This window comes from Macaca nemestrina, chromosome 14, assembly GCF_043159975.1.
Source record: "Macaca nemestrina isolate mMacNem1 chromosome 14, mMacNem.hap1, whole genome shotgun sequence".
NCBI classification, from domain to species: Eukaryota; Metazoa; Chordata; class Mammalia; order Primates; family Cercopithecidae; genus Macaca; species Macaca nemestrina.
In genome coordinates, this window is record NC_092138.1 from 50489308 (window position 1) to 50514589 (window position 25282).

The 25282-nt window shown below is 38.3% G+C and overlaps 1 protein-coding gene across 5 annotated transcripts in view; it reads left to right on the forward strand.

The window, feature by feature from the left end:
- LOC105465882 (focadhesin) overlaps nucleotides 1-25282 on the forward strand; it is a 316678-nt gene that overhangs the window by 30420 nt on the left and 260976 nt on the right. For 4 of the 5 annotated variants that reach the window (XM_071077854.1, XM_011714536.3, XM_071077856.1 and 1 more), the window contains exons 2-4: nucleotides 3013-3101; nucleotides 5803-5877; nucleotides 7962-8116. In XM_071077854.1, coding sequence (XP_070933955.1) covers nucleotides 3045-3101; nucleotides 5803-5877; nucleotides 7962-8116 — 287 coding nt within the window. In that variant the 5' untranslated portion in view covers nucleotides 3013-3044. Of the gene's footprint in view, nucleotides 1-589; nucleotides 738-3012; nucleotides 3102-5802; nucleotides 5878-7961; nucleotides 8117-25282 lie in introns of those variants that run through there. The other variant, XM_071077855.1, reaches the window with a different exon arrangement.

The window sequence follows — 25282 nt, forward strand, 5'->3', positions numbered from 1 at the left end:
TTGCGATATCTGTGAGGCATCTAAAACTTAACTGTCCAAATTGGAATTCCTTGTCTTCCTCACAAAACTTGATTCCCCATCTCAGGTGATGGCAGCTCTATCTTTTCTTTTTAGTAAAAAATGCCGTGGTAAGAAGTAACACTGAAATTGTTTTGTTCCATGTGTAAACTGGCCAAAGGAATTGAGATTAAAAATAAGGTTGCTCAGACTGGGCATGGTGGCTCACCCCTGTAATCCCAGCACTTTGGGGAGACCGAGGCAGGTGCATCACTTGAGGTCAGGAGTTCGAGACTAGCCTGGCCAACATGGTGAAACCTGTCTCTACTAAAAATACAAAAATTAGCTGAGCGTGGTGGTGGGTGCCTGTAATCCCAGCTACTTGGGAGGCTGAGGCAGGAGAATCGCTTGAACCTGGGAGGTGGAGTTTACAGTGAGCTAAGATCGCACCACTGCATTCCAACCTGGGTGACAGAGTGAAACTCTGTCTCACCAAAAAAAAAAAAAAAAAAAAAGTAAAAAAAAAAAGTTGCTCAGATTAAAAACCTTGGAGTCATCCTTGACTCCTTTCTCCTATGTTTTTTTTTTTTTTTTTTTGACAGAGTCTCACTCAGTGACCCAGGCTGGAGTGCAGTGGCACAACCTCAGCTTATTGCAACCTCCACCTCCTGAGTTCAAGTGATTCTCCTGTCTCAGCCTCCTGAGTAGCAGGGATTGCAGATGCATACCACCATGCCTGGGTAATGTTTGCATTTTTAGTAGAGACACGGTTTCGCCATGTTGGCCAGGCTGGTCTCAGGTGATCTGCCTGCCTCAGCCTCCCAAAGTGCTAGGATACAGGTGTGAGCCACTGTGCCCGGCCCTTTCTATACTCTTACCCAATCCATTAGCAGCCGCATTGGCTTTCCCTTCAAATACGTCCAGAATCTGACCACATGGTACCTCAAGTGATTCTATTGAAACCCTACCACCTCTTTGTGCAGTAGCTTTCCATTTCACTCAGGATAAATATGTCAGTCTCTGTAGTTGCATACAAGGCCTTTTATGGCCTAGCTTCTCATGAATCCTCTGACCTGATTTGCCATTCTTTTCCTCCTTTGCTCTGCTGCATGCACATCTCTTTGTTCTTCCTAAGACAGGGCTTAAGCAGTTTATTAGCTTAGGACCTTTTCCTGTGTCTGTGACACTCTTCCCCCTAGATATCTGTTTGGCTTATCTAACTTCCTTCCTTTCCTCCTCTAAATCTGTTCACATGCCACCCTCTCTAGAAGAGACTGACCTGGACTACCATATTTAAAATAGAAAGAGTGCACTTCTCCCATTTCTCATCCCCTTTATTCTGCTTCACTTTCTTTCTTTTTTTTTATTAGCATTTACCATCTTCTAACATATTTTATGTATTATTTGTTTAAAAAATTATCTGCTACTTTCTGCTAGACTGTAAGCTCCATGAATGCAGAGATTTTTGCCTATTTTGTTCACTGATATAACTCAAGCACCTAGAACTGTGCTGGACACACAATAGGCAACTAATAAGTATTTGTTAAATGAGAGAATGAATTTCAAGATGGGAATATATGTCCCCATAGCATCTTTCTTTCACCCATGGAGATATTTTTTTCCTGTGTTTCCTAGGGACACACTTTAGGAGATTCTGTTGTAAGTATTATGGAATTCAAAGGAGGAGAAAATTACAAGAAAGTTGTGATTGACACAATTGGGAAGTTAAAAAATTTTGACCTGCTTAAGCTAATAAGTAGATTTAGGGAGGAAAAATAGTTTACAATCTTATAACAAGTTGTTTCAGTGTTGTGGAATGTCAAATTCGGGGAGGAAAGTTGGACATAGATGTTGAAGAAAAATACCAGGATAAATTACCCGTTCAGGGAGTTTAGCTTTGGATTAAAGGGTGGAAAGTACAGATTGAGTACTCCGTATCTGAAATTCTCGGACCAGAAGTGTTTTGGATTTGGATTTTTTCCAAAAAAATTTGGAATATTTGCATATACTTTAAACTGGTTGAAAATCCAATCTGAAAATCCAAAATAGTCCAATTTTGAGATCAAGGGAACTTGGTTTTTCTGCTTGTTATAAGTTAATCTAGGGTTGTTTACTGAGATATATTTTAATTTTAATTATATTGTAGTAAATAGGTGACCTAGAATACCCTGTTTTTCAAAGTAGTGTAATTTGGTAGGTTCAGTGCTTCATGAAAATGGGATAAATTGGGATCCTTAGGAAATCCTCTTTTTAGTTCCATACTCCTGCTTTACCACCTGCCTTCCCCATCCTTTTGCATGCTTTTCTTTCCCTCCCTCCCTCCCTCTCTTTTTCTTTCTTCTTTCTTTCTTTTTCTCTTTCTTTGTTTCTTTTTATCTTTCTTTCTTTCTCTCTCTCTCTCTCTTTTTCTCTTTACTTTTCTTATGAGCCTAGTAGGAATGATAAGTGAGATATAAATATTGAAAGTTGATGCTAATTGTTCGCTTGTTCCTCCTGTAGGAAACAAGCAGTCTTTTTTAACGTGTGAATTTCTAGGTCTTTTCTACACTTCTTGAAAAAAAGTTCACCTAGGCTTCACACTTGTCACTAGCAGTTGGATTAGTGCTTAGATGAAAGCTTGTGCCAAAGTGAGGCATAGATGAAGTAATGTTATGACAGTTTGACTCTTTCTCTCTTATAAGTTTTGATCCACAGAAGAATTAATTTCTGTTTCAAATGTGTGGTTGAACTTTTGGATAGTTTTTTCATTTCCGTAGTGCAAATTCATCTTTTTCAGGATTAGCTCTCATGGGAAAAACCAAAAGCTGTTGGGCATTTTTAGTTTATTTATCAATCATGACATTTGAGTGCTGAATGACAATGAAGTTATTCCAAGGATTACTCTGCAGAGCCCTGTGCTTTATTTCCATTGTTGTCTTTGGAATGGATTACGTTCACATTATTTGAGGAATTTAATTGGAGCTCCAATTCAGACCAGTTGGAAGACTAACAAATATTCTTTTGTTTTGGTTACAGAAGCTGCATACATACATGTAAGAGAAGCAAAAATGTCAGATGATATCAGGAAAAGGTTTGAATTTCCAAATTCTCTTATCCAATCACAGGTAATTTTGTTTGTTTATTTTTGCTCATGGTAACAAATAAACCTGTTCTGTGGATTGTTAACTGAACTTTATATATTTAACATTAAATATTTTATTCTACATGTAGAGATTTATATTATTTTATGAAGCAGCTTTTATGAGTTAATTTGAAAATATATATTTGAGATAGGAAAGCAAATATTTGAAACTGATCAATCTCAGCTTCTGTTTATATATCATACTTTTCTTCCTAGCGATAATAAAACCTTGATTAACTAGTAGGCCCCTGAATATGCTTGTTTGTTTGTTTTTTTTTTTTTTTGGCCTATAATTATTGGGAACAGAGGTAAATAGTTATATTTCCACAGAGCATGAGGGATTAATATTTAAGAAGACATATCCTACCCCTTATATAGAGTTTTATAATAATGACATTTAATAAGTAAAATATCCTGGGTTAAAAAATTTGATGTATCTACTAAGATAGGAGATTGTGATAACTTTAAAGAGCTTTTCAATAGTTAAATGGTTAAAACAAAGATGGCTTTCTGGTTAGCCTTTAGGTAACTAGAAACATTCTGGTTAATCAAGGTATCATAATAGCTTATTGTCTTTTCTTGTGAGAGTAAAGCTAACAGATCAGCAGAAGCCATCTTGAAGACTTAACAACGTACAGCGCCTTGGATACTTTCAACAGTTAACTTCGGAGATGTCTGCTGTGGGAATTGACTTAGCTGGGTAGTGGGGAACCCTTCCATGAGGAGTAGAACACTCCTTATGCAAGATTCCCTTCTACCTGGCTGGGTTGGAGTCATATCCTACAGGTCCTTACCATGAAGAAGAAGATGAAGGCTTGGAGGATACTGTTTGCAGTTTTATTTTTCTGTGCCTGGAGTCTCTTTGTTAGCATAGACAAACAAGAAATAAATGCCCATATATGTTACTGTTAAATTAGGTGAAAAGTATATATATATATTTATATATATAATTTAGCATAGGATGTCTATTTGAATGCTGTTATGGAACACTTAAGTAGCAATGTAGGCTGATTTATCCTTGGGTTTTGTATTTTAAAAAATCAGTTTAGGCTAATATTTCTGATTTGTTAGAGTATGTTAGAGAAATTGAATCTGGTGGGGAATGGGGAATTAAGCTTCTTTTCTTTTAGTTATTTTTCTAAATATGAACTATAGTTTTTTCTTTGTCGCTATTGTGTTTCATATTGGTTTTGTTAGGTTCTTGTGATTGTGTCCTGTCCTTTGCAAATATTTCTTATTGTTCTTCTGTAACTACTGCTCAATATTAGCACCATATTTCATTGATTCACACACATTTTTTTTTCAGATTTTAACATCTTTGAAATTGAATTGCCTCTAGTAATTGATGGCAGCAGTTGAGATACAGTTGGTATTGCTTGCACATTTGTGAACTTGGGCATGATTTTCTACATGAGTCTAAAAGAACTCTTGTGTGACTATAAAACCAAAATTCTAACTTATAAGAAGCATTGTATATCATAGACTAATTGGCAGCCTTTTTTCTTTCTTAGTGGTACACAGTATAATGGTGCAACTTGCAATTCCTGGTCAGTTACATTCAGTGAAATATGGTATATTTTGTAAAACAGGAGCTCAGCCTATCCATGGGCGCTCAGTTCTTGTTACTATTCCTTTTACTAGAATATAAGAGACAGTAAGTTGGACTAAACTTAATATTCATGTACATGAGTGACTTATATTGCAAAACTAGACCACAAGCACCGTGGTCTTAAATCATTTCCAATGTGTGAAATACAAAGAGAAAAATGAGGAAGGAGTGGGTGCTGTGTTTTTATTTGAGCTATTCTGGAGACTTTGCAGAACTGGCAGCTATTCACAGCTATACTGTAATTTGGTCCCAAGTGCAGGCTGGACAGTTGTTGGAATAGTGAAGTTTTTTCCAACCCGTACACAGAATGGCAATGATTGTTACTAGCCTATTGGCTCTAAGACTGTAGTGCTGGGTAGTGCTGAAGAACTAGGGGAATAAAGTTGAGGTAGTAGGAGGTAATGATATTTATGTCTTTATATAACCAGCACTCCTTTAAGAGACTTGAATTTAATTTTGGGTTTTTTGACTAAAGTAGGATATGGGAAAACTTTAGAGATTTATGAGACTGAAAGCTTATGTTTAAATTGAATTTAAGGGCTGAAACCTATAAAAATGATAAAGGAATCAAAATTATATGGCCTACAGGAGGGAGAAGGGTGGTGGTGGAGGGAAGCCCTATTGATTCACGTCTGTTTGTGCTATAGTCATAAAGACGAGTTTTCTTCATATTCGTTAACGGTGTGATGAAGCATGATGGATTTCATTTCAGTGCAAAGATGATTTTAAAAACTATGGGGTTTCTCACTCATGTTTTAATGGAGTAAGCAATCTCAAGTTATCTTCTGAGACTGACAGCAATTTGAACTAAAAATCTGGCAGTTTTCTTAACCTCTGTGCACTATAGTTGCTTATTGGTAACCTGGGATAGATATGCCTACTTTGAGAACTATTCTGAAGATTAGAAATTATGCATGTGGAGTGCCTAATTCAATGCCTTCTACATAGCACACACTTAGTAAATGGGAATTTTATTTATTCCCAATTGACTACCTGATACACTCATATTAACTAGTATTGATATTTGGAAATAACTTCTAAGGGACTGTGTTCATTAATTTTATTTGTTTTTTAGGCTGTGGGTCATCTTATTGCTGCAGTCCTAAAGGAAAATGGTTTTTCAGAAAAGATTCACCAATCTACAAATCAGGTCTGTGTTTAACTTTATGCTTCAATTTTCTTCAGATAAGATTGCTACTAGCTGGATCACATATGCACCTGTCTTGTTTCCCTGATAGTTCAGATTACAGCAGAAATGTTTTTGAACTGTGAGAACTTCATTGCCTTTTTTGATAATTTGTTTGTCTTTTTAGTGTATAGCAATAAAAAAGTTTTAAATTTATTAAAACACACTCTAGGAATGAGAAATGGAGGGAGGGGCTGGAGAGGAGTATTCTTACGACTATTGATGAAAAACAATATGGATGGAATGAGAGAAGGCATGCTTTAGAGAAGATTGATAGAGTTATCTCTGAGGAAATCATTTGGGTAATGAAGAGAATGAACAGAGTGGCTCTGTTTGGATGTAGATTTCTCATGCTTCAGCTCAGCCCCAGCTGTGAGTTCTTGGTTGGAAAGGTCATACATTGACAGTCAAAGCTGAAAAATTCCATCTTACACAAACAGCAGGTAAATGCTCAGAGTTGAAGCAGTGCCAGCTTACTGAGATATACCACTTGGGGTTTGTTTGATCAACATTGTGTATTTTGACCTGCTAGTTGGGAAACTCTTCTTAAGAGAGGTGTTCTCAGGTGTCCTCTATAGGGAACATAAGTGATGGAAATAAGATTCTTTTTTTTCACAGCAGAAATAAATTGATTTCCTTTTTCTCACATTCTTTTTGATTAGCTGCTCCAAGTTACATTTCTTTATTGCTTCTGCAGACATGTTGAAGTAAGTGTAGGACACACTTCACTAATTGGCATTTGTCTGGTGTTTGTATGTAGTCATATAAATTAGGTTTTCTGAGAACTCTGATCTTAATCCTGCCTATAATCACATTGTGTACTTTGAGAAGATCTAGTGGTTTTACTTAAACTGCCAGGATTTATTGAATGTCAAATACCTGTAACTGTTTCCTCCTCTACTAAAAATGAATGCTTACACAGTCTTACCTGAGGCAGCAGTTTATTTATTTGTTTGTTTTGTTTTTCTGGTGTAATAATAGAGTGATGGTATTTAGAACCCTTTGATATTGTCAGTACAGTTGAACACGATGTCTTTCTGAATAAAAGGAGAAGTAGAATATAAATATTTCCTTCCTGTAGTGATTGTTAACTGTATTGTTATTTTAATAGTGGGATGCTAAGATAGAATAGATTCTCAGCCAGCTACAGAGGGAAAATGGGTACAAATGATGTTGATTTTCTTTTCTTTTTTTTTTTTTGGAGACAGAGTCTGGCTCTGTTGTCCAGCCTGGAGTGCAGTGGCGCGATCTCAGCTCACTGTAACTTCTGCCTCCTGGATTCAAGCAATTCTCATGTCTCAATGTCTCTGTTCGGGGCCCCTGACTTCCCGCAACACGTTCTAAAATGAAAACTTATATTTACTTATATGTCCTTCTCATGCTTTTCTATCAATGAAGACAGAGTCACAGTGTGAGGGGGGAAAAGTCAGTTTCCTTCTTGGGCAAGCAGTTTTCCTAGGCTTTTTTTTTTTTTTGTTAGCCATGGAATGAGCAGCTTGCTGGTTGCCTGTCTTACTTCTGTCTCTTATATCTGGGCCCATATTAGAATTCAAGAAATTGTGGCAGGGGCATTGTGGGTGGTGGTGAGGTATATGTAGGTGATAGAGGTTGGTGGTAGGAGAGCAGGAACATTTTCTGAAAATGACTGTTATTGTAATTGAAGGCTTATGGCATAAATATTATTTGGAGTTCGACTTAGACTAACTGATATACTGATACTATTAGTGTCTGGTTAAATTGTTTGGTTAGAGCAGCGTGCTAGAGCCAAGTCTCAGCTTTGTTGTGTCGCTTGAACTCGGGTCATACCTCTGCCTGCAGCCAGCCTTGTTTTACAGCGATGATGCCAGGTGAGAGAGAGTTGCTGTTACCTCCATTACCTCTCTTGGAAAATTGACTTCATTTTATTCTAGGAACAGAGTGACAAGAGCATCATCTTTATAAAGGAAAGCTAGCCTACTGTGAACAAATTACTCATTGATGAATGACCGAAGGTGTGTGTATGTTTGCTGTTCATCAGAATTGTCTTCTAATCACTGGTTTGGTTTCAGACTCCTGCTTTGAACTTGCTGTGGGAGAAGTGTTGCAGTGACAATGTAGTGGTTCGAACAGCCTGCTGTGAAGGTCTGGTGGCACTCGTTGCTCAGGATCATGCAGAGTTCAGCTATGTTCTCAATGGGATACTCAATCTGATTCCATCAACCAGGTACATTTTCCTCAGTGTTTGGTCAGTTATGATTTAAGTTTTAATCATAACTGACATTTATGATTTAAATCAGTTAATGATTTAAGTTTTTAGGACAAAAAATTCACTAAATCTCTATTAAGAGTCAGCATTCATCCTACTTGCCAGTTGTTTTTCTTGCTCTTAAAATGTCATGCAGTTGCTGTTTCAGATATGAAAAGATCATGTTAATTTAAATCCTACAGTTTTGGAATTTGTGGTCATTTGTAGTACTTAAGTTTTGGGGCTCTACTTAAATTTGTTGTTGCTCTTTTTAAGATGAACATAGCTAAATAGTTTATAATTCAAAAATGCAATGCAGATTCCTGACTTTTTTTTTTTTTTTAGCCCACTGAAAATATTTATTTTTTCAAATTTTTTCTTATTTAGTTTTCAAAGAACATAATACTGTCACACAAACCCCAAAAATAAACACAGGAGTGGGTATAGACGTAATGAAATACAGTGCCCTTGGATAAAAATGATAATAAAACTTCGTTATTGGTAATCATTCAACAAACATTTTCCGTGCAACCTTTTTTTTAAAATTATTATTATTATACTTTAAGTCCTAGGGTACATGTGCACAATGTGCAGGTTTGTTACATATGTATACATGTGCCATGTTGGTGTGCTGCACCCACTAACTCATCATTTACATTAGGTATATCTCCTAATGCTATCCCTCCCACCTCCCCGCTCCCCACAATAGGCCCCGGTGTGTGATGTTTCCCTTCCTGTGTCCAAGTGATCTCGTTGAATTCCCACCTATGAGTGAGAACATGCGGTGTTTGGTTTTCTGTTCTTGTGATAGTTTGCTAAGAATGATGGTTTCCAGCTGCATCCATGTCCCTACAAAGGACACGAACTCATCCTTTTTTATGACTGCGTAGTATTCCATGGTGTATATGTGCCACATTTTCTTAATCCAGTCTGTCACTGATGGACATTTGGGTAGATTCCAAGTCTTTGCTGTTGTGAATAGTGCTGCAATAAACATACGTGTGCATGTGTCTTTATAGCAGCATGATTTATATCCTTTGGGTATATCCCCAGTAATGGGATGGCTGGGTCAAATGGTATTTCTAGTTCTAGATCCTTGAGGAATCGCCATACTGTTTTTCACAATGGTTGAACTAGTTTACAGTCCTACCAACAGTGTAAAAGTGTTCCTATTTCTCCACATCCTCTCCAGCACCTGTTGTTTCCTGACTTTTTAATGATTGCCATTGTAACTGGTGTGAGATGGTATCTCATTGTGGTTTTGATTGGCATTTCTCTGATGGCTACTGATGATGAGCATTTTTTCTTGTGTCTGTTGGCTGTATGAATGTCTTCTTTTGAGAAGTGTCTGTTCATATCCTTTGCCTACTTTTTGATGGGGTTGTTTGTTTTTTTCTTGTAAATTTGTTTGAGTTCTTTGTAGGTTCTGGATATTAGCCCTTTGTCCGATGAGTAGATTGCAAAAATTTTCTCCCATTCTGTAGGTTGCCTGTTCACTCTGATGGTAGTTTCTTTTGCTGTGCAGAAGCTCTTTAGTTTAATTAGATCCCATTTGTCAATTTTGGCTTTGTTGCCGTTGCTTTTGGTGTTTTGGACATGAAGTCCTTGCCCATGCCTATGTCCTGAATGGTATTACCTAGGCTTTTTTCTAGGGTTTTTATGGTTTTAGGTCTAACATTTAAGTCTCTAATCCATTTTGAATTAATTTTCATATAAGGAGTAAGGAAAGGATCCAGTTTCAGCTTTCTACTTATGGCTAGCCAATTTTCCCAGCACCATTTATTAAATAGGGAATCCTTTCCCCATTTCTTGTTTCTCTCAGGTTTGTCAAAGATCAGATGGCTGTAGATGTGTGGTATTATTTCTGAGGACTCTGTTCTGTTCCATTGGTCTATATCTCTGTTTTGGTACCAGTACCATGCTGTTTTGGTTACTGTAGCCTTGTAGGATAGTTTGAAGTCAGGTAGCGTAATGCCTCCAGCTTTGTTCTTTTGACTTACGATTGTCTTGGCAATGTGGGCTCTTTTTTGGTTCCATATGAACTTTAAAGTAGTTTTTTCCAATTCTGTGAAGAAAGTCATTGGCAGTTTAATGGGGATGGCATTGAATCTATAAATTACCTTGGGCAGTATGGCCATTTTCACAATATTGATTCTTCCTATCCATGAGCGTGGTATGTTCTTCCATTTGTTTGTGTCCTCTTTTGTTTCACTGAGCAGTGGTTTGTAGTTCTTCTTGAAGAGGTCCTTTACATCCTTTGTTAGTTGGATTCCTAGGTATTTTATTCTCTTTGAAGCAATTGTGAATGGGAGTTCATTCCTGATTTGGCTCTCTGTTTGTCTGTTACTGGTGTATAAGAATGCTTGTGATTTTTGCACATTAATTTTGTATCCTGACACTTTGCTGAAGTTGCTTATCAGCTTAAGGAGATTTTGGGCTGAGACAATGGGGTTTTCTAAATATATAATCATGTCATCTGCAAACAGGGACAATTTAACTTCTTCTTTTCCTAACTGAATATTCTTGATTTCTTTCTCTTGCCTGATTGCCCTGGCCAGAACTTCCAACACTATGTTGAATAGGAGTGGTGAGAGAGGGCATCCCTGTCTTGTGCCAGTTTTCAAAGGGAATTTTTCCAGTTTTTGCTCATTCAGTATGATATTGGCTGTGGGTTTGTCATAAATAGCTCTTATTATTTTGAGGTACGTTCCATCAATACTGAATTTATTGAGCGTTTTTAGCATGAAGGGCTGTTGAATTTTGTCAAAGGCCTTTTCTGGAAACATCTATTGGAATAATCATGTGGTTTTTGTCTTTGGTTCTGTTTATATGCTGGATTATGTTTATTGATTTGCATATGTTGAACCAGCCTTGCATCCCAGGGATGAAGCCCACTTGATCATGGTGGATAAGCTTTTTGATGTGCTGCTGGATTCGGTTTGCCTGTATTTTTTGAGGATTTTTGCGTAGATGTTCATCAGGGATATTGGTCTAAAATTCCCTTTTTTTTGGTTGTGTCTCTGCCAGGCTTTGGTATCAGGATGATGTTGGCCTCATAAAATGAGTTAGGGAGGATTCCCTCTTTTTCTATTGATTGGAATAGTTTCAGAAGGAATGGTACCAGCTCCTCCTTGTACTTCTGGTAGAATTCGGCTGTGAATCCGTCTGGTCCTGAACTTTTTTTGGTTGGTAGGCTATTAATTATTGCCTCAATTTCAGAGCCCGCTATTGGTCTGTTCAGGGATTCAACTTCTTCCTGGTTTAGTCTTGGGAGAGTGTAAGTGTCCAGGAAATTATCCATTTCTTCCAGGTTTTCTAGTTTATTTGCGTAGAAGTGTTTATAGTATTCTCTGATGGTAGTTTGTGTTTCTATGGGGTCGGGGGTGATATCCCCTTTATCATTTTTTTATTGCGTCTATTTGATTCTTCTCTCTTTTCTTCTTTATTAGTCTTGCTAGCGGTCTATTAATTTTGTTTATCTTTTCAAAAAACCAGCTCCTGGATTCATTTATTTTTTTGGAGGGTTTTTTGTGTCTCTGTCTCCTTCAGTTCTGCTCTGATCTTAGTTATTTCCTGCCTTCTGCTAGCTTTTGAATGTGTTTGCTCTTGCTTCTCTAGTTCTTTTAATTGTGATGTTAGTGTGTCAATTTTTGATCTTTCCAGCTTTCTATTGTGGGCATTTAGTGCTATAAATTTCCCTCTCCACACTGCTTTAAATGTGTCCCAGAGATGCTGGTATGTTGTATCTTTGTTCTCATTGGTTTCAAAGAACATCTTTATTTCTGCCTTCATTTTGTTATGTACCCGGTAGTCATTCAGGAGCAGGTTGTTCAGTTTCCATGTAGTTGAGTGGTTTTGATTGAGTTTCTTAGTCCTGAATTCTAGTTTGATAGCACTGTGGTCTGAGAGACAGTTTGTTATAATTTCTGTTCTTGTACATTTGCTGAGGAGTGCTTTACTTCCAACTGTGTGGTCAATTTTGGAATAAGTGCGATGTGGTGCTGAGAAGAATGTATATTCTGTTGATTTGGGGTGGAGAGTTTTGTAGATGTCTATTAGGTCCGCTTGGTGCAGAGATGAGTTCAATTCCTGGATATCCTTGTTAACTTTCTGTCTCGTTGATCTGTCTAATGTTGATAGTGGGGTGTTATAATCTCCCATTATTATTGTATGGGAGTCTAAGTCTCTTTGTAAGTCTCTAAGGACTTGCTTTATGAATCTGGGTGCTCCTATATTGGGTGCATATATATTTATGATAGTTAGCTCTTCCTGTTGAATTGATCCCTTTACCATTATGTAATGGCCTTCTTTGTCTCTTTTGATCTTTGATGGTTTAAAGTCTGTTTTATCAGAGACTAGGATTGCAACCCCTGCTTTTTTGGTTTTCCATTTGCTTGGTAGATCTTCCTCCATCGCTGTATTTTGAGCCTATATGTGTCTCTGCATGTGAGATGGGTCTCCTGAATACAGCAAAGTGATGGGTCTTGACTCTTTATCCAATTTTCCAGTCTATGTCTTTTAATTGGACCATTTAATCCATTTACATTTAAGGTTAATATTGTTATATGTAAACTTGATCCTGTCATTATGATATTTTATGGTTATTTTGCTCGTTAGTTGATGCAGTTGCTTCCTAACATCTATGGTCTTTACATTTTGGCATATTTTTGCAATGGCTGGTACCAGTTTTTCCTTTCCATGTTTAGTGCTTCCTTCAGGATCTCTTGTAGGGCAGGCCTGGTGGTGACAATCTCTAAGCATTTGCTTATCTGTAAAGGATTTTATTTCTTCTTGGCTGGATATGAAATTCTGGGTTGAAAATTCTTTTCTTTAAGAATATTGTCTATTGGCCCCCACTCTTTTCTGGCTTGTAGAGTTTCTGCCGAGAGATCTGCTGTTATTCTGATGGGCTTCCCTTTGTGTGTAACCCGTCCTTTCTCTCTGGCTGCCCTTAACGTTTTTTCCTTCATTTCAACTTTGGTGAATCTGACAATTATGTGTCTTGGAGTTGCTCTTCTCAAGGAGTGTCTTTGTGGCGTTCTCTGTATTTCCTGAATTTGAATGTTGGCCTGCCTTACTAGGTTGGGGAAGTTCTCCTGGATGATATCCTGCAGAGTGTTTTCCAACTTGGTTCTATTTTCCCCCTCACTTTCAGGCACACCAATCAGACATAGATTTGGTCTTTTCATGTAATCCCATATTTCTTGGAGGCTTTGTTCATTTGTTTTTACTCTTTTTTCTCTACACTTCTCGCTTCATTTCATTCATTTTATCTTCAATCACTGATACTCTTTCTTCCAGTTGATCGAGTCAGTTACTGAAGCTTGTGCATTTGTCACATAGTTCTCGTGTCATGGTTTTCATCTCTATCAGTTCTTTTAAGGTCTTGTCTGCATTGATTATTCTAGTTATCCATTCATCCATTCTTTATTGAAGGTTTTTAGTTTCTTTGCACTGGTTACGTAGTTCCTACTTTAGCTCTGAGAAGTTTGATTGACTGAAGCCTTCTTCTCTCAACTCATCAAAGTCATTCTCCGTCCAGCTTTGTTCCGTTGCTGGCGATGAGCTGCGTTCCTTTGGAGGGTGAGATGCGTGCTGATTTTTTGAATTTCTAGCTTTTCTTCACTGCTTTTTCCCCATCCTTGTGGTTTTATCTGCCTTTGTTCTTTGATGATGGTGACGTACTGACGGCGTTTTTGTGTGGGTGTCCTTTCTGTTTGTTAGTTTTCCTTCTAACAGTCAGCACCCTCAGCTGTAGGTCTGTTGGAGTTTGCTTGAGGTCCACTTCAGACCCTGTTAGCCTGGGTATCAGCAGCAGAGGCTGCAGAAGATAGAATATTGCTAAAAAGCGAGTGTTGGTGTCTGATTCTTACTCTGGAAGCTTCGTCTCAGAGGTGTACCCAGCAGTGTGAGGTGTGAGGTGTTGGTCTGCACCTAGTGGGGGATGTCTCCCAGTTAGGCTACTCAGGGTACGACCAACCTGAGCAGGCAGTCTGTCCGTTCTCAGATCTCAACCTCCATGCTGGGAGAACCACTGCTCTCTTCAAAGCTGTCAGACAGGGACATTTACATCTGCCGAGGTTTCTGCTGCTTTTTGTTTAGCTATGCCCTGTCCCCAGAGGTGGAGTCTATAGAGGCAGGCAGGCCTCCTTGAGCTGCGGTGGGCTCCACCCAATTCGAGCTTCCTGGGTGCTTTGTTTACCTATTTAAGCCTCAGCAATGGCGGGAGCCCTTCCCGCAGCCTCGCTGCCACCTTACAATTAGATCTCAGACTGCTGTGCTAGCAATGATGGAGGCTCTGTGGGCGTGGGACCCTCTGGGTCAGGTGTGGTTTATAATCTCCTAGTGTGCCGTTTTCTAAGACCCTTGGTAAGGCGCAGTATTAGGGTGGGAGTTACCTGATTTTCCAGGTGTTGTGTGTCTCAGTTTCCCTTGGCTAGGAAAAGGAATTCCCTTCCCCCTTGCGCTTCCCATGTGAGGCAATGCCTCGCCCTGCTTCAGCTCTCGCTGGTCGGGCTGCACCCCCTGGTTCAGCTGCACCCGCTGACCAGCACTGACTGTCCAACACGCCCCAGTGAGATGAACCTGGTTCCTCAGTTGAAAATGCAGAAATCACCCGTCTTCTGTGTCACTCACAGTGGGAGCTGGAGGCTGGACCTGTTCCTATTTGGCTATCTTGGGCACCCCCCCGATTCCTGACATTTTAAGAAAGAAGATTGTCCATAAGCAATGATTCTTCCACAGTGGTATAGTTTATACATTGTAGTGACATTACTTGGCCAGCCCTTGGCATTAGTGCATTAGAAAATAATGGCACTTATTTCTCAAATATTTTGTGATTTAGGGATGTCTTCCCCTTGATTATTCCAAGTTAATAATATTTTGTTCTTTGAATTTGTTTGGTATGACTGTATTTAGTCCATTTACAGGCTGAGGTAATGGGATAATAAGGAATAAGAGGGATCCATTCAGAGATGGTCAAACAGGACCATGTTTGAACCAGTGAGCCTCTGTTATAAAATACTCCCTGAAAAAGAGTTGTTACTCTTTGCTTCAAGAAATTGTCTTGATCTGTATGTCCTAATTTTTGACTGCTTCGAATCATTTGGGCTTTTGCCCCCTTTACTCACCTCTCACCAAGCCTCCCTTCTCCTCTGTGGAGCTGCTTGTTTTTCTAGTGTTTTTCACTCACCTTTATTACAGTATCATCGGGCTGAGTACTTAAGTTTTTTCCCTGCCTTCAGTGGAGATGGAGTACAGCTGTAATTATCAATTTGTGGAAAGATGCCGGATGCGGTGTAAGTCCTATAATCCTAGCACTTTGGGAGGCTGATGCAGGTGGATCATCTGAGGTCAGGAGTTCGAGACCTCTGTCTGACATCATCTTTATTATCCTTTCAGGCTGTGCTCTGATGTCCTCTTTCCTGTCCAGACACTTCCCACTTCTCTGCTGCACTACTTGTTGTTTCACAATATGTGCCTGTGTGTATTATTTTTAAACCTGTATTTTGGTATCTGGCACACTCTTTGACACTTAGTAGTTGCCCAGATATTTCTGAATAAGTGAAGGTTTGATCATGGCTGAAAACTTACTACTTTCTCTCTGTCTTTCTGTTTCTACACACATTCAGAAAAATTTTAGAAGGATTCTGTTGTATACCAATTAAAAAAGTAGTTTTGAGGAGAATTTTGAAAAGTTAAGCTTTTTATGTGTCTGTCTTTTTCTTATGTACTGGTTGATCTTAAGCAAGCCACCTAGATGTTACCTTACCTTTTTTATTTGTGAAATACAGGTATGGTATTTGTTGCCCCCGCCCCAAATGTTTTCAAATGCCTTAAAAATCTGCAAATGTAAAATCTAATTGCACTGTGTAGTTGTACTATTTATATTCATAAGTTAAAGTATCAGCAGCTCATGGGGCCAATGTAGTATCTTCTCTGTATTTAAGGTATAATTAGAGCAGGTTAGATTATACCTTTTATTCTAGAAGATAATCTTAGAAAATTATTCTGCTGTGAGATATCATTCACGCATCAGTATTAATTCTTCATCCCTATTGTAAATTGCAAAGTATAAACTTTGTGGATAGTGAATTATCCTGTCATTTCTGCATATTGTAATTTGTGGGTAACCTTAGTTATTTTTAAATTTAAAAATGTGTTTTTTGGGCGGGGTGCGGTGACTCATGCCTGTAATCCCAACACTTTGGGAAGCCAAGGCAGGCGGATCTCTTGAGGTCAGGAGTTTGAGACCAGCCTGGCCAACATGGTGAAACCCTATCTCTACTTTTTTCATAAAAATATGAAAATTAGCCGGGCGTGGTGACACATGCCCGTAGTCCCAGCTATCGGGAGGCTGAGGCAGGAGAATTGCTCGAACCCAGGAGGTGGAGGTTGCTTGAGCCTAAGCTGAAATCGCTTCACTGCACTCCAGCCTGGGTGACAGAGCAAGACTCTGTCTCAAAAAAGAAAAAAAAAATGTGTTTTTTTGAATAGATAATAATAATTCACATTGGATATTTTAGGCAAAGCGTTTGTCTTATCCCAGTATCTGTGTTTTTTTGTTTTTGTTTTTTCCACTGTGGAAGACAAAGTGTTAGTAGGTCTTATTATATTATATGCAGCATATAATAGAAAAAATGCGTGTGTGTATATTTACATGTATATTTTCCTTACTTAACAAACAGAAATAGTAGCCTATTATATAGTAATCTTTGTTTTGCATTTTCAGTGAAAAAATGTATCTTGGAGCTTGTTTTAGGCTGTTCTTGCATTGCTATAAAGAAATACCTAAGGTTGGGTAATTTATAAAGAAAAGTGGTTTATTTTGGCTTACGGTTCTACAGGCTGACAGGAAGCATGGTGCCGGTATCTGCTTCTGGCAAGGGCTTCAGGAAGCTTATAGTCATAGTGGAAGCAAAGTGGGAGCAGGAATGTCACATGGCAAGAGCCAAGAGCAAGAGAGAGAGGGGGAGGTCCACTATTCTTTTAAACAACCAGATCTCATGTGAACTCACTGAGCACGAACTCACTTATCACCAGGGGGATGGTACTAAATCATTCATAAGGGATCTGCCCCCGTGATTCAGTCACCTCCTACCAGGCCTTATCTCCAACATTTAGAATCATATGTCAATCTAAGATTTGGAGGGGACAAACATCCCAACCGTTTCAGAGCTCATTCTATAAAATATATAAACAGCTTTCTATTTTTTTCTAGCTGCGTAATATTCCATTGTGTGGATGAGCCATAATTAGCAATTTCCTATTATTTCTAATCCTTTACAATAGACAGTGCTTCAGTTATTAATCTTACACATATAGGTGACCATAAATTTTTAAGGTTCTTTGGCTATTTGGCCAACATATGGAAGAAAGCCTTGAATTTTATAGTAAGCAAATATAGGAATTTTAACAGTGGAAGGATGCTGGACATTTTAAACAAAATTTCTTATCTGAGAATGTTCATATTGTCTAAATTGTCATCCACAGGGAGATGTAGAGAGTAGATGCTGAAGCTAACCAGTTTAATTTTTGAATCAATTCGATCATAAAATATATAAGTGCTATGTTTTCCTTATTGTTGCCAGTGGATATAATAATTTCTTATATGACAGAAAACATAATTTTCTTCATTTGCTTTATTTTCAAGTAGCAGAACTTTGTGGTATGTAGTGATTACAAAGACTATACTTTGTACCATTTATGTTTAAAAAAAAAAAACCCAACAAAATGAGAATCCATTTTAAGAAATAAGCTAATTAAGAACAGGAGACTCAAATAGCCTCCTCCTCCTCCAAAATGAACCTCAGGGAATCTTCTGAGACAGAAAACCATCTGTGTCTTTGGGACCTAAAGGCAAGAATGGGCCAGGCGTGGTGGCTCATGCCCATAATCCCAGCACTTTGGGAGACTGAGGCAGGCTCATCGCTTGAGGTCAGGAGTTGGAGACCAGCCTGGCCAACAAAGTGTAACCCCGTCTCTACTAAAAATACAAAAAAATTAGCTGGGCTTGGTGACACCTGCCTATAGTCCCAGCTACTCAGGAGGCTGAGGCAGGAGAATTGCTTGAACCCGGAGGCAGAGGTTGCAGTGAGCCAAGATCGCACTACTGCGCTGCAGCCTGGACAACAGAGTGAGACTCTGTCTCAATCAATCAATCAATCAATCAATCAATCAGTCAATGCAGGGAATGACTTTGGGTGAGACACTTTGGGTCTTCAGTTTCCATTATTTAAATTTCTGCTTGTGTCTGACTTCTCTTTAATTAGAGGCTTATTGGAATCTGAAGGTACTTTGGGAACTGAGACACACCATGATTGCTTATCTTTGCTTTAGAAAAATAATTCTAAAACTTTATCTTTCCATCTTGCCTATTTACCTTCTAGCCTACTATCCTTCAGGAACTGAGAAAGCAAGAGGGGGGTGGATAGAAAAAGCCAATAGTGAGAAACAGCCTTCTATAGAATAGATGTTTAGAGAATGTAGGTTATTGAGTTTTCTCGGCATTTAGAGCAGATTTTGAAAGCATGAAAGAAAGATGGAAGGAAAAGTAGGTGTGCCTATCTCTTCCAGCCTTATAACTGGCTCCTTCGTCCTGTGAAAGTCTAGTCGATAAAATTCCCTTGGAACATGTCTGGAAGCCCCCCTCCCACCTGAATCCAAGCCCACAGTTTGAGAAACAGTGGCTTAGAGCGGGTTACATTGTATAGTCTAACTTTGAAAAAGACTTGACATTTGCAATGCTCTGGTTGTCTAAACTTCAGGGAGTGTCTGGGAAAGGGTCTGGCTGTGCTTGAGAGACTGTTCTCTTCAAAGGAGTAGTTTCATGTCCTAGAGTGTTCTCTGTTCAAAGCTGAGGCAACATGAAACAATTGTAAACTAGTTTTTATAGCTTCTGTAAACAAAGAAATGGATTTAAGAGCCTTAAAATGTTCTTTTCATCAGTAAGGAAATTTGAAAAAAAAATTATTCCCTAGGGAGGGTGAAGGAAAGAAGGGGACCACAAAAGAAACACAGTAAGGAAATCATTATCACCAGTCGAATGTGAATTTTGAAATGAAGTGAAACTGAAAATAAAGTGCAAGATATATAGTAGCATATAGTTTTGTAGACCTTTCAGGAATTGTTTTGAGTTTAGGTTGGTTTTGGTTTTGTTTGTTTTTGTTTTTACATTGACTGTATCCTGAAATAAAGAGTCCCAAAGCAAGGAATTTTCCATTTTTCTTTCCTTAGAATTTTTTTTCCCTGAACTGTGCTGGCTTCTAGAAGGCTTATTGTTACAACCATTGTTACAGTTGCTTAGTAACAGGATTGTGAATAAAAAATCTTGCTCTCCTGCAGAACCAGGTATTCAGTTTTGATATTGAGGTGTCATGACAGCCTGTAATTTCACCTCAACTGCTTCCCCCATTTCTTGTCTTAATGTGCTTGGTAGGAAGGTTATACTCTGGATAAACTAGGCTAGCACTTCATTTGTATGCCTTATGTGCTTTTAAACATGGAAGGGACCTGCATTCAAGGTATTTGGGAATATAAAGTGTGTTAAAGTGTGGGAAATTAAAGTGTATTTTCTGAGACTTCTAAGTCTGCCTTTTAATGAAATTTAGCATAGGATATTAAAAATTCTTGTAGTGGGTCCTGAGGAACTCTGTTGGATCCAGTGAGTCTTTGATCATGGGTCGATGAAGGTTCAGTGGTTAAAAATGATTCTGAGAATCATTTGGAGTTAAGATTTAGGATGATTTATGGAGAAAATTCTTGTCTCTCAGAGTCTTTTATTGATGACCCTGTTCCTTGGGAAACTTAATTGCTTTCTTATGTAGGAAATAGCTAGCAACTGTATTCATATCTTGTTATATTATTGAAGCTTTTCTGTATTATTTAGCTTCTTTCTCTTTATTTTATTTGGCAGGAGAGGAAGAACCAAGGAAGGATGCCTTTATGAGGTTTCCTCCAAGGTTTAGGGAAGGCAGCACATTTTAATCTGCAGCTGGGGTGTCAGAGTATTACTACCTGAATTTGACATGGTTTCAAGGTTTATATTTATATTGATATTATGGCTTATTTAACTCTTATTAGAGAGTGACAGAATTGCTGGTCCATGTCTGTTTCCCCATCTTGTCTTCTAAATATTCCTTTTAAGCTTATTAGCTTATTTCTAGATGTTCTTCTTCCTTTTCTTCCCCTATTCTGTTTTTTTCCCCTTGAAAATCCCAGAATTTCTCTCAACTTTCCGTTCCTAATCACAAAAGTGGTTCCAGCCACTTTTCTGATCTAGGACATTCTGCCCTATTTTTTATTAAGTTAGTTGATCTGGTTGAAGGCTTTGTCACAAAATCTTCCATTGTAGAGTCATGTATTTATGCTAAGATGTTTCTAGGTGATTTAAGAACAGTGGCTGCTGAACACATGTTACTTTTATAATGGAAAAATGCTTCAGAAGAAATCAGGCCGTTTTTGCTACATAGAAGACAAATGAGTGCAAAGGACTTTGTTACGCAAAAGCTCAGTAACGTTACATCTCTTAGATTTTATTTTAAAGAAGCATTTTTTTTTTTTTTGGTCATTCATTTAAGCATGGATTTCTCAGAACTGTTTATTTTGTCCTTGTCGTCTTGTCTCTGGTTATCTTTCTCATACAGTTTTATGGTTTTCTCATATAGTTTTATAATGAATTTAGACAATGATTGTTTTTCTAGTGTTTATCATTCTCTTATTTGCTAATGACTTACTATGCTTAAGACTGATGAATTATCTTGTTCAGGGATCTGAAATCCTTTCCAGTTAAAAAGGGACTTAGCCACATTTGTTCCCATGACACCTAGGGATGCATCCCTCTTGGGATGTTATGTCATTCTCTTCAACCCAAACCCTTTTAATTCTACCCCTAAATATCTGAAATATGGGTACATTCTTGTACCTCATGTTTGGTATATTTTGAAAGCAAAGAACCAAGCATTATATGTAGTCTTTCAAAAAGAGACCCAGCGGCCGGGCGCGGTGGCTCACGCCTGTAATCCCAGCACTTTGGGAGGCCGAGGCGGGCGGATCACAAGGTCAGGAGATCGAGACCACGGTGAAACCCCGTCTCTACTAAAAATACAAAAAATTAGCTGGGCGCGGTTGTGGGCGCCTGTAGTCCCAGCTACTCGGGAGGCTGAGGCAGGAGAATGGCGTGAACCCGGGAGGCGGAGCTTGCAGTGAGCCGAGATCGCGCCACTGCACTCCAGCCTGGGCTGGGCGACAGAGCGAGACTCCGTCTCAAAAAACAAACAAACAAACAAACAAAAAAAAAAACAAAAGAGAGACCCAGCATACATGAGCAGTGTTTAATGTTGTAATGAAATAATTCTCAAACAAAAGGAATCTGATACATGTTATTCATATGCACAGTAGTAATCGTGCCATATTAACCTAGCAAAAAGCAATTTGCCTGAGTGTTTTCTTGTTAGTATAGTTGGTAGAACTTGACTAAAAATTAAAAAATTTTTTTTGAATCTTCAATGTCATCATTGACCCATACTCACTCTCATTACAAGCTAAATATCCCCTATCTGAAATGCTTGGGACTAGAAGTGTTTCAGATTTAATATTTTTTGAATTTTGGGATATTTGCATATATATAATGAGATATCTTGGATAGACCCAAGTCTAAACACAAAATTCATTTATAATTCATGTACACCTTATACAGATAGTCTGAAGGTAATTTTGTACAACATTTTAAATAACTTTGTGCATGAAACAAAGTTTTAACTGTGTTTTGGCTGTAGCCTGTCACATGACTTCAGGTGTGGAATTTTCAACTTGTGGTGTCACATCAGTGCTCACAAAATTTAGGATTTTGGAGCATTTAGGATTTTGGATTTTTTGATTAGAGATGCTCAGTCTGTATGAGATGTGGGTCTTGGCTCTTATGCCTAGTGAAAACTGTGGCACCTTTTTGCATTGTCTCTTGCTACTGTGCTTGTGGCTTAGTTTTGAAGTTTCCTTTGCTCTCTTTAATGGTTCTTGAGTAAATTCATCTTTTCCTGGCACCTGCCCAAGAAAGGACTTATTCCAGCTGATCTTTATTGTAGGCTTTCAGCAGCAGTTTCCTAAGTGTATTAGGCCTCTTTGGGCTACCAGTTACAGAAATCCACTTGAACTAGTGTGAGCAAAAATGGATTAATTTTTTTGATAAAGGAGTATCTATCTCATAGGACCCAAGAATAAATATGCACCTAGGCCTCAGAAACAAATGGGATATAAACTGTGTGTTTCATTCTTCTTTCTTCCTGCAGACTTTCTCTGCCTCCTAGTTCATGGGGCACCACCTGCTCCTGGCTTAACATTTCATATATGAGGCAGCCAGACTGAGATTGGAATTTCCTGGCCACAATTACAGATTTCCAATGGTAGGACCTGGAGCTGGATCAGTCAGCTCTTCCAAGTGTTAGTTTTCTAGTGCTACTGTAACACATGATGATAAACTTGATGGCTTAAGACAACAGAAATTTATTATTTCATGATTTCATGATGCCTTGCAGCCAAAAACCAAGGCGTCAGCAGGACTGATTCATTCTGGAGGCTCTGTGGGGGAATTTGTTCTATGCCTCTCTACTAACTTCTGGTGGGATGGAAATCTTTGACATTCCTTGTTGTGTGGCTTTGTAACTTCAGTCTCCACCTCTGTATTCTTATGGCTGACTTATCTGTGTATCTCTGTGTCTCCAATACAGTATCCCTTCACTTTCTCTGTAAGGATACCAGTTATTGGATTTACGACCCACCTAGGATGATATCCCAAGATAATTTATCTACAAAGACCCTATTTCCATATAAAGTCACATTCATAGGTACTGGGGGTTGGGATTTAGATGTATCTTTTGGGCGGACACAATTTAACTCTCTACTCACTGTGTCTTCATTGTGTGAGCATATGTGTGCTAGGATCACTTATACAGTAACCATATGATTGCAGAGGGTGTGGTAATTTTCCAAAACAGACAGGAAACTGGAATACTATTCCTGATGAGTCCTCTGCACTGGGACTGAATTTGGAGGAAAGCCACATGCAAGTAGGTATTTCTCAGCTATTCAGCTCTAGCTTTGAAACATAATTGTGCTTAAATACAAGTGACTTAACATTAGATCTGTGTTTCTCGGACAGAGATAGAAGGATGAGAGATTGAGTGAACAGAGAATCAGTGTCAAATATAATTGTTTAATTGTGATGATGGGATACTGCCTTGACTTCCCCCAATCCCCAGAGTATTTTCTTTAAATTATAAATTATCTCTCTAAACAGCAATAATAATAGAGAAAACCACTGCTTTGTTTTCTAGGGGAAGAGGGTTAAGGAATAAAACTAGCCTTTCCTGAATATAAACTGTGTGCCCTGCCTTATGCTTTAGAGTTTTACCCAAAATTCCCCACTTAATTCTCAAAACAACCCTGGGAGTTTGGGGGAGACTTTTTCTTAGGTGGGACTGTGTTCTTTTCTCAGGAGGACATAGTATCTGATTTTTGATGATGTTAGCAGCTGTTGATACTCAATGACTAGATCCATTAATTCATTAGGGATTTCAAATGGTGACATTCTAATTCCATTTTTTTTCTTCACTTATTACCTGAAATACTTCTATAAAGAGAATCTTCCCCATATCTACTGTTTGGTCACCCAGAGGTATAATTTATATAGGAAAGGCAGGATATATGTGTAATTCTTTCATTTACTAAATTCCAAAATAATGATTTTTTTTTTTTTTTTTGAGATGGAGTCTCGCTCTGTCGCCCAGGCTGGAGTGCAGTGGCCGGATCTCAGCTCACTGCAAGCTCCGCCTCCTGGGTTTACGCCGTTCTCCTGCCTCAGCCTCCCGACAAAATAATGATTTTTTAAAGCATCCTTTCAGTGGTGACCAGTTACATTTTCTTATAAAATAATTATAATGAGCTTATGGATTTAAACATACTTGATGTATTTCAGTCCTCTTCTCCTCTATTTTTAAGGCTGTTTTTGGATCCACTCTTTAGAAGCAGCTTGAGAGAGGGGAGAGGAATTTACAAAGTTTCACAAATCTTATTGCTATTCAGTGATTTTCATATACAACAAGTGAGTTAAGATGGAGGGGAGTGAAAGAAACAGCATATTCCAAATAGAACTTCTTGTCTCCGTCTTATATTAAGTCGTAGGAACCATCTAATGTTCCTAAGAATCTCTTAGGAATTAATTTGCAGGGTGGTAGATTTAGTTATGTCATGGGCAGTCTTCATAGTAGTTAAATCTCTGCATACATCTGAATATTTCTCTCTTACTTTTCTTATTCCATCAGGAATCTTAAGTTGGTTTTAATGTTGTAGGAATGTATATTAAGATAAGTTAAATGAAAAAAAAAAACCATAACAACAAAAAAACTACTTTCATTTCTGTCTGAGCTGAGTGGCTCATGCCTGTAATCCCAGCACTTTGGGAGGCTGAGGCGGGTAGATCATCTGAGGTAAGGAGTTCAAGACCAGCCTGACCAACATGGCAAAACCCCATCTCTAATAAAAATACAAAAAAATTTAGCTGGATGTAGTGGTGCACGCCTGTAATCCCAGCTACTTGGGAGGCTGAGGCAGGAGAATCTCTTGAACCCAGGAGGTAGAGGTTGCAGTGACCTGAGATCATGTACTCCAGCCTGGGTGACACAGCAGGACATCATCTCCAAAACAACACCACCAAAAAAGTACTTCATTTCCCAATAGAATTCATTCCTTGATAATATAAGGATATTACATGAATTTCATCGTCCCAGTATTTACAGTTATCCTGTTTGCTAAATGTCTGATCCCTTAAATGAAAGGCCTTTTAGAAACACAACCAGTAATAGCATTCATATTATTTTGTAAAAAACTAAATAATGAATTTTGATATTAGAGATCAGATACATGAATTTCAATGTGCATATATAAAGTCATGTAATTATAGAACTAGAAATACCTTCAGAGGTTACCTTTGGAGCCAAGCAAGATAGTACCTGAGCTGTATCCATCCATCCATCTATTAATTAAACATATATATATATATATGTATATATGTATGTATGTATTTTTTTGAGACAGAGTTTTGCTCTTGTTGCCCAGGCTGGAGTGCATTGGTGTGATCTCGGCTCACTGTAA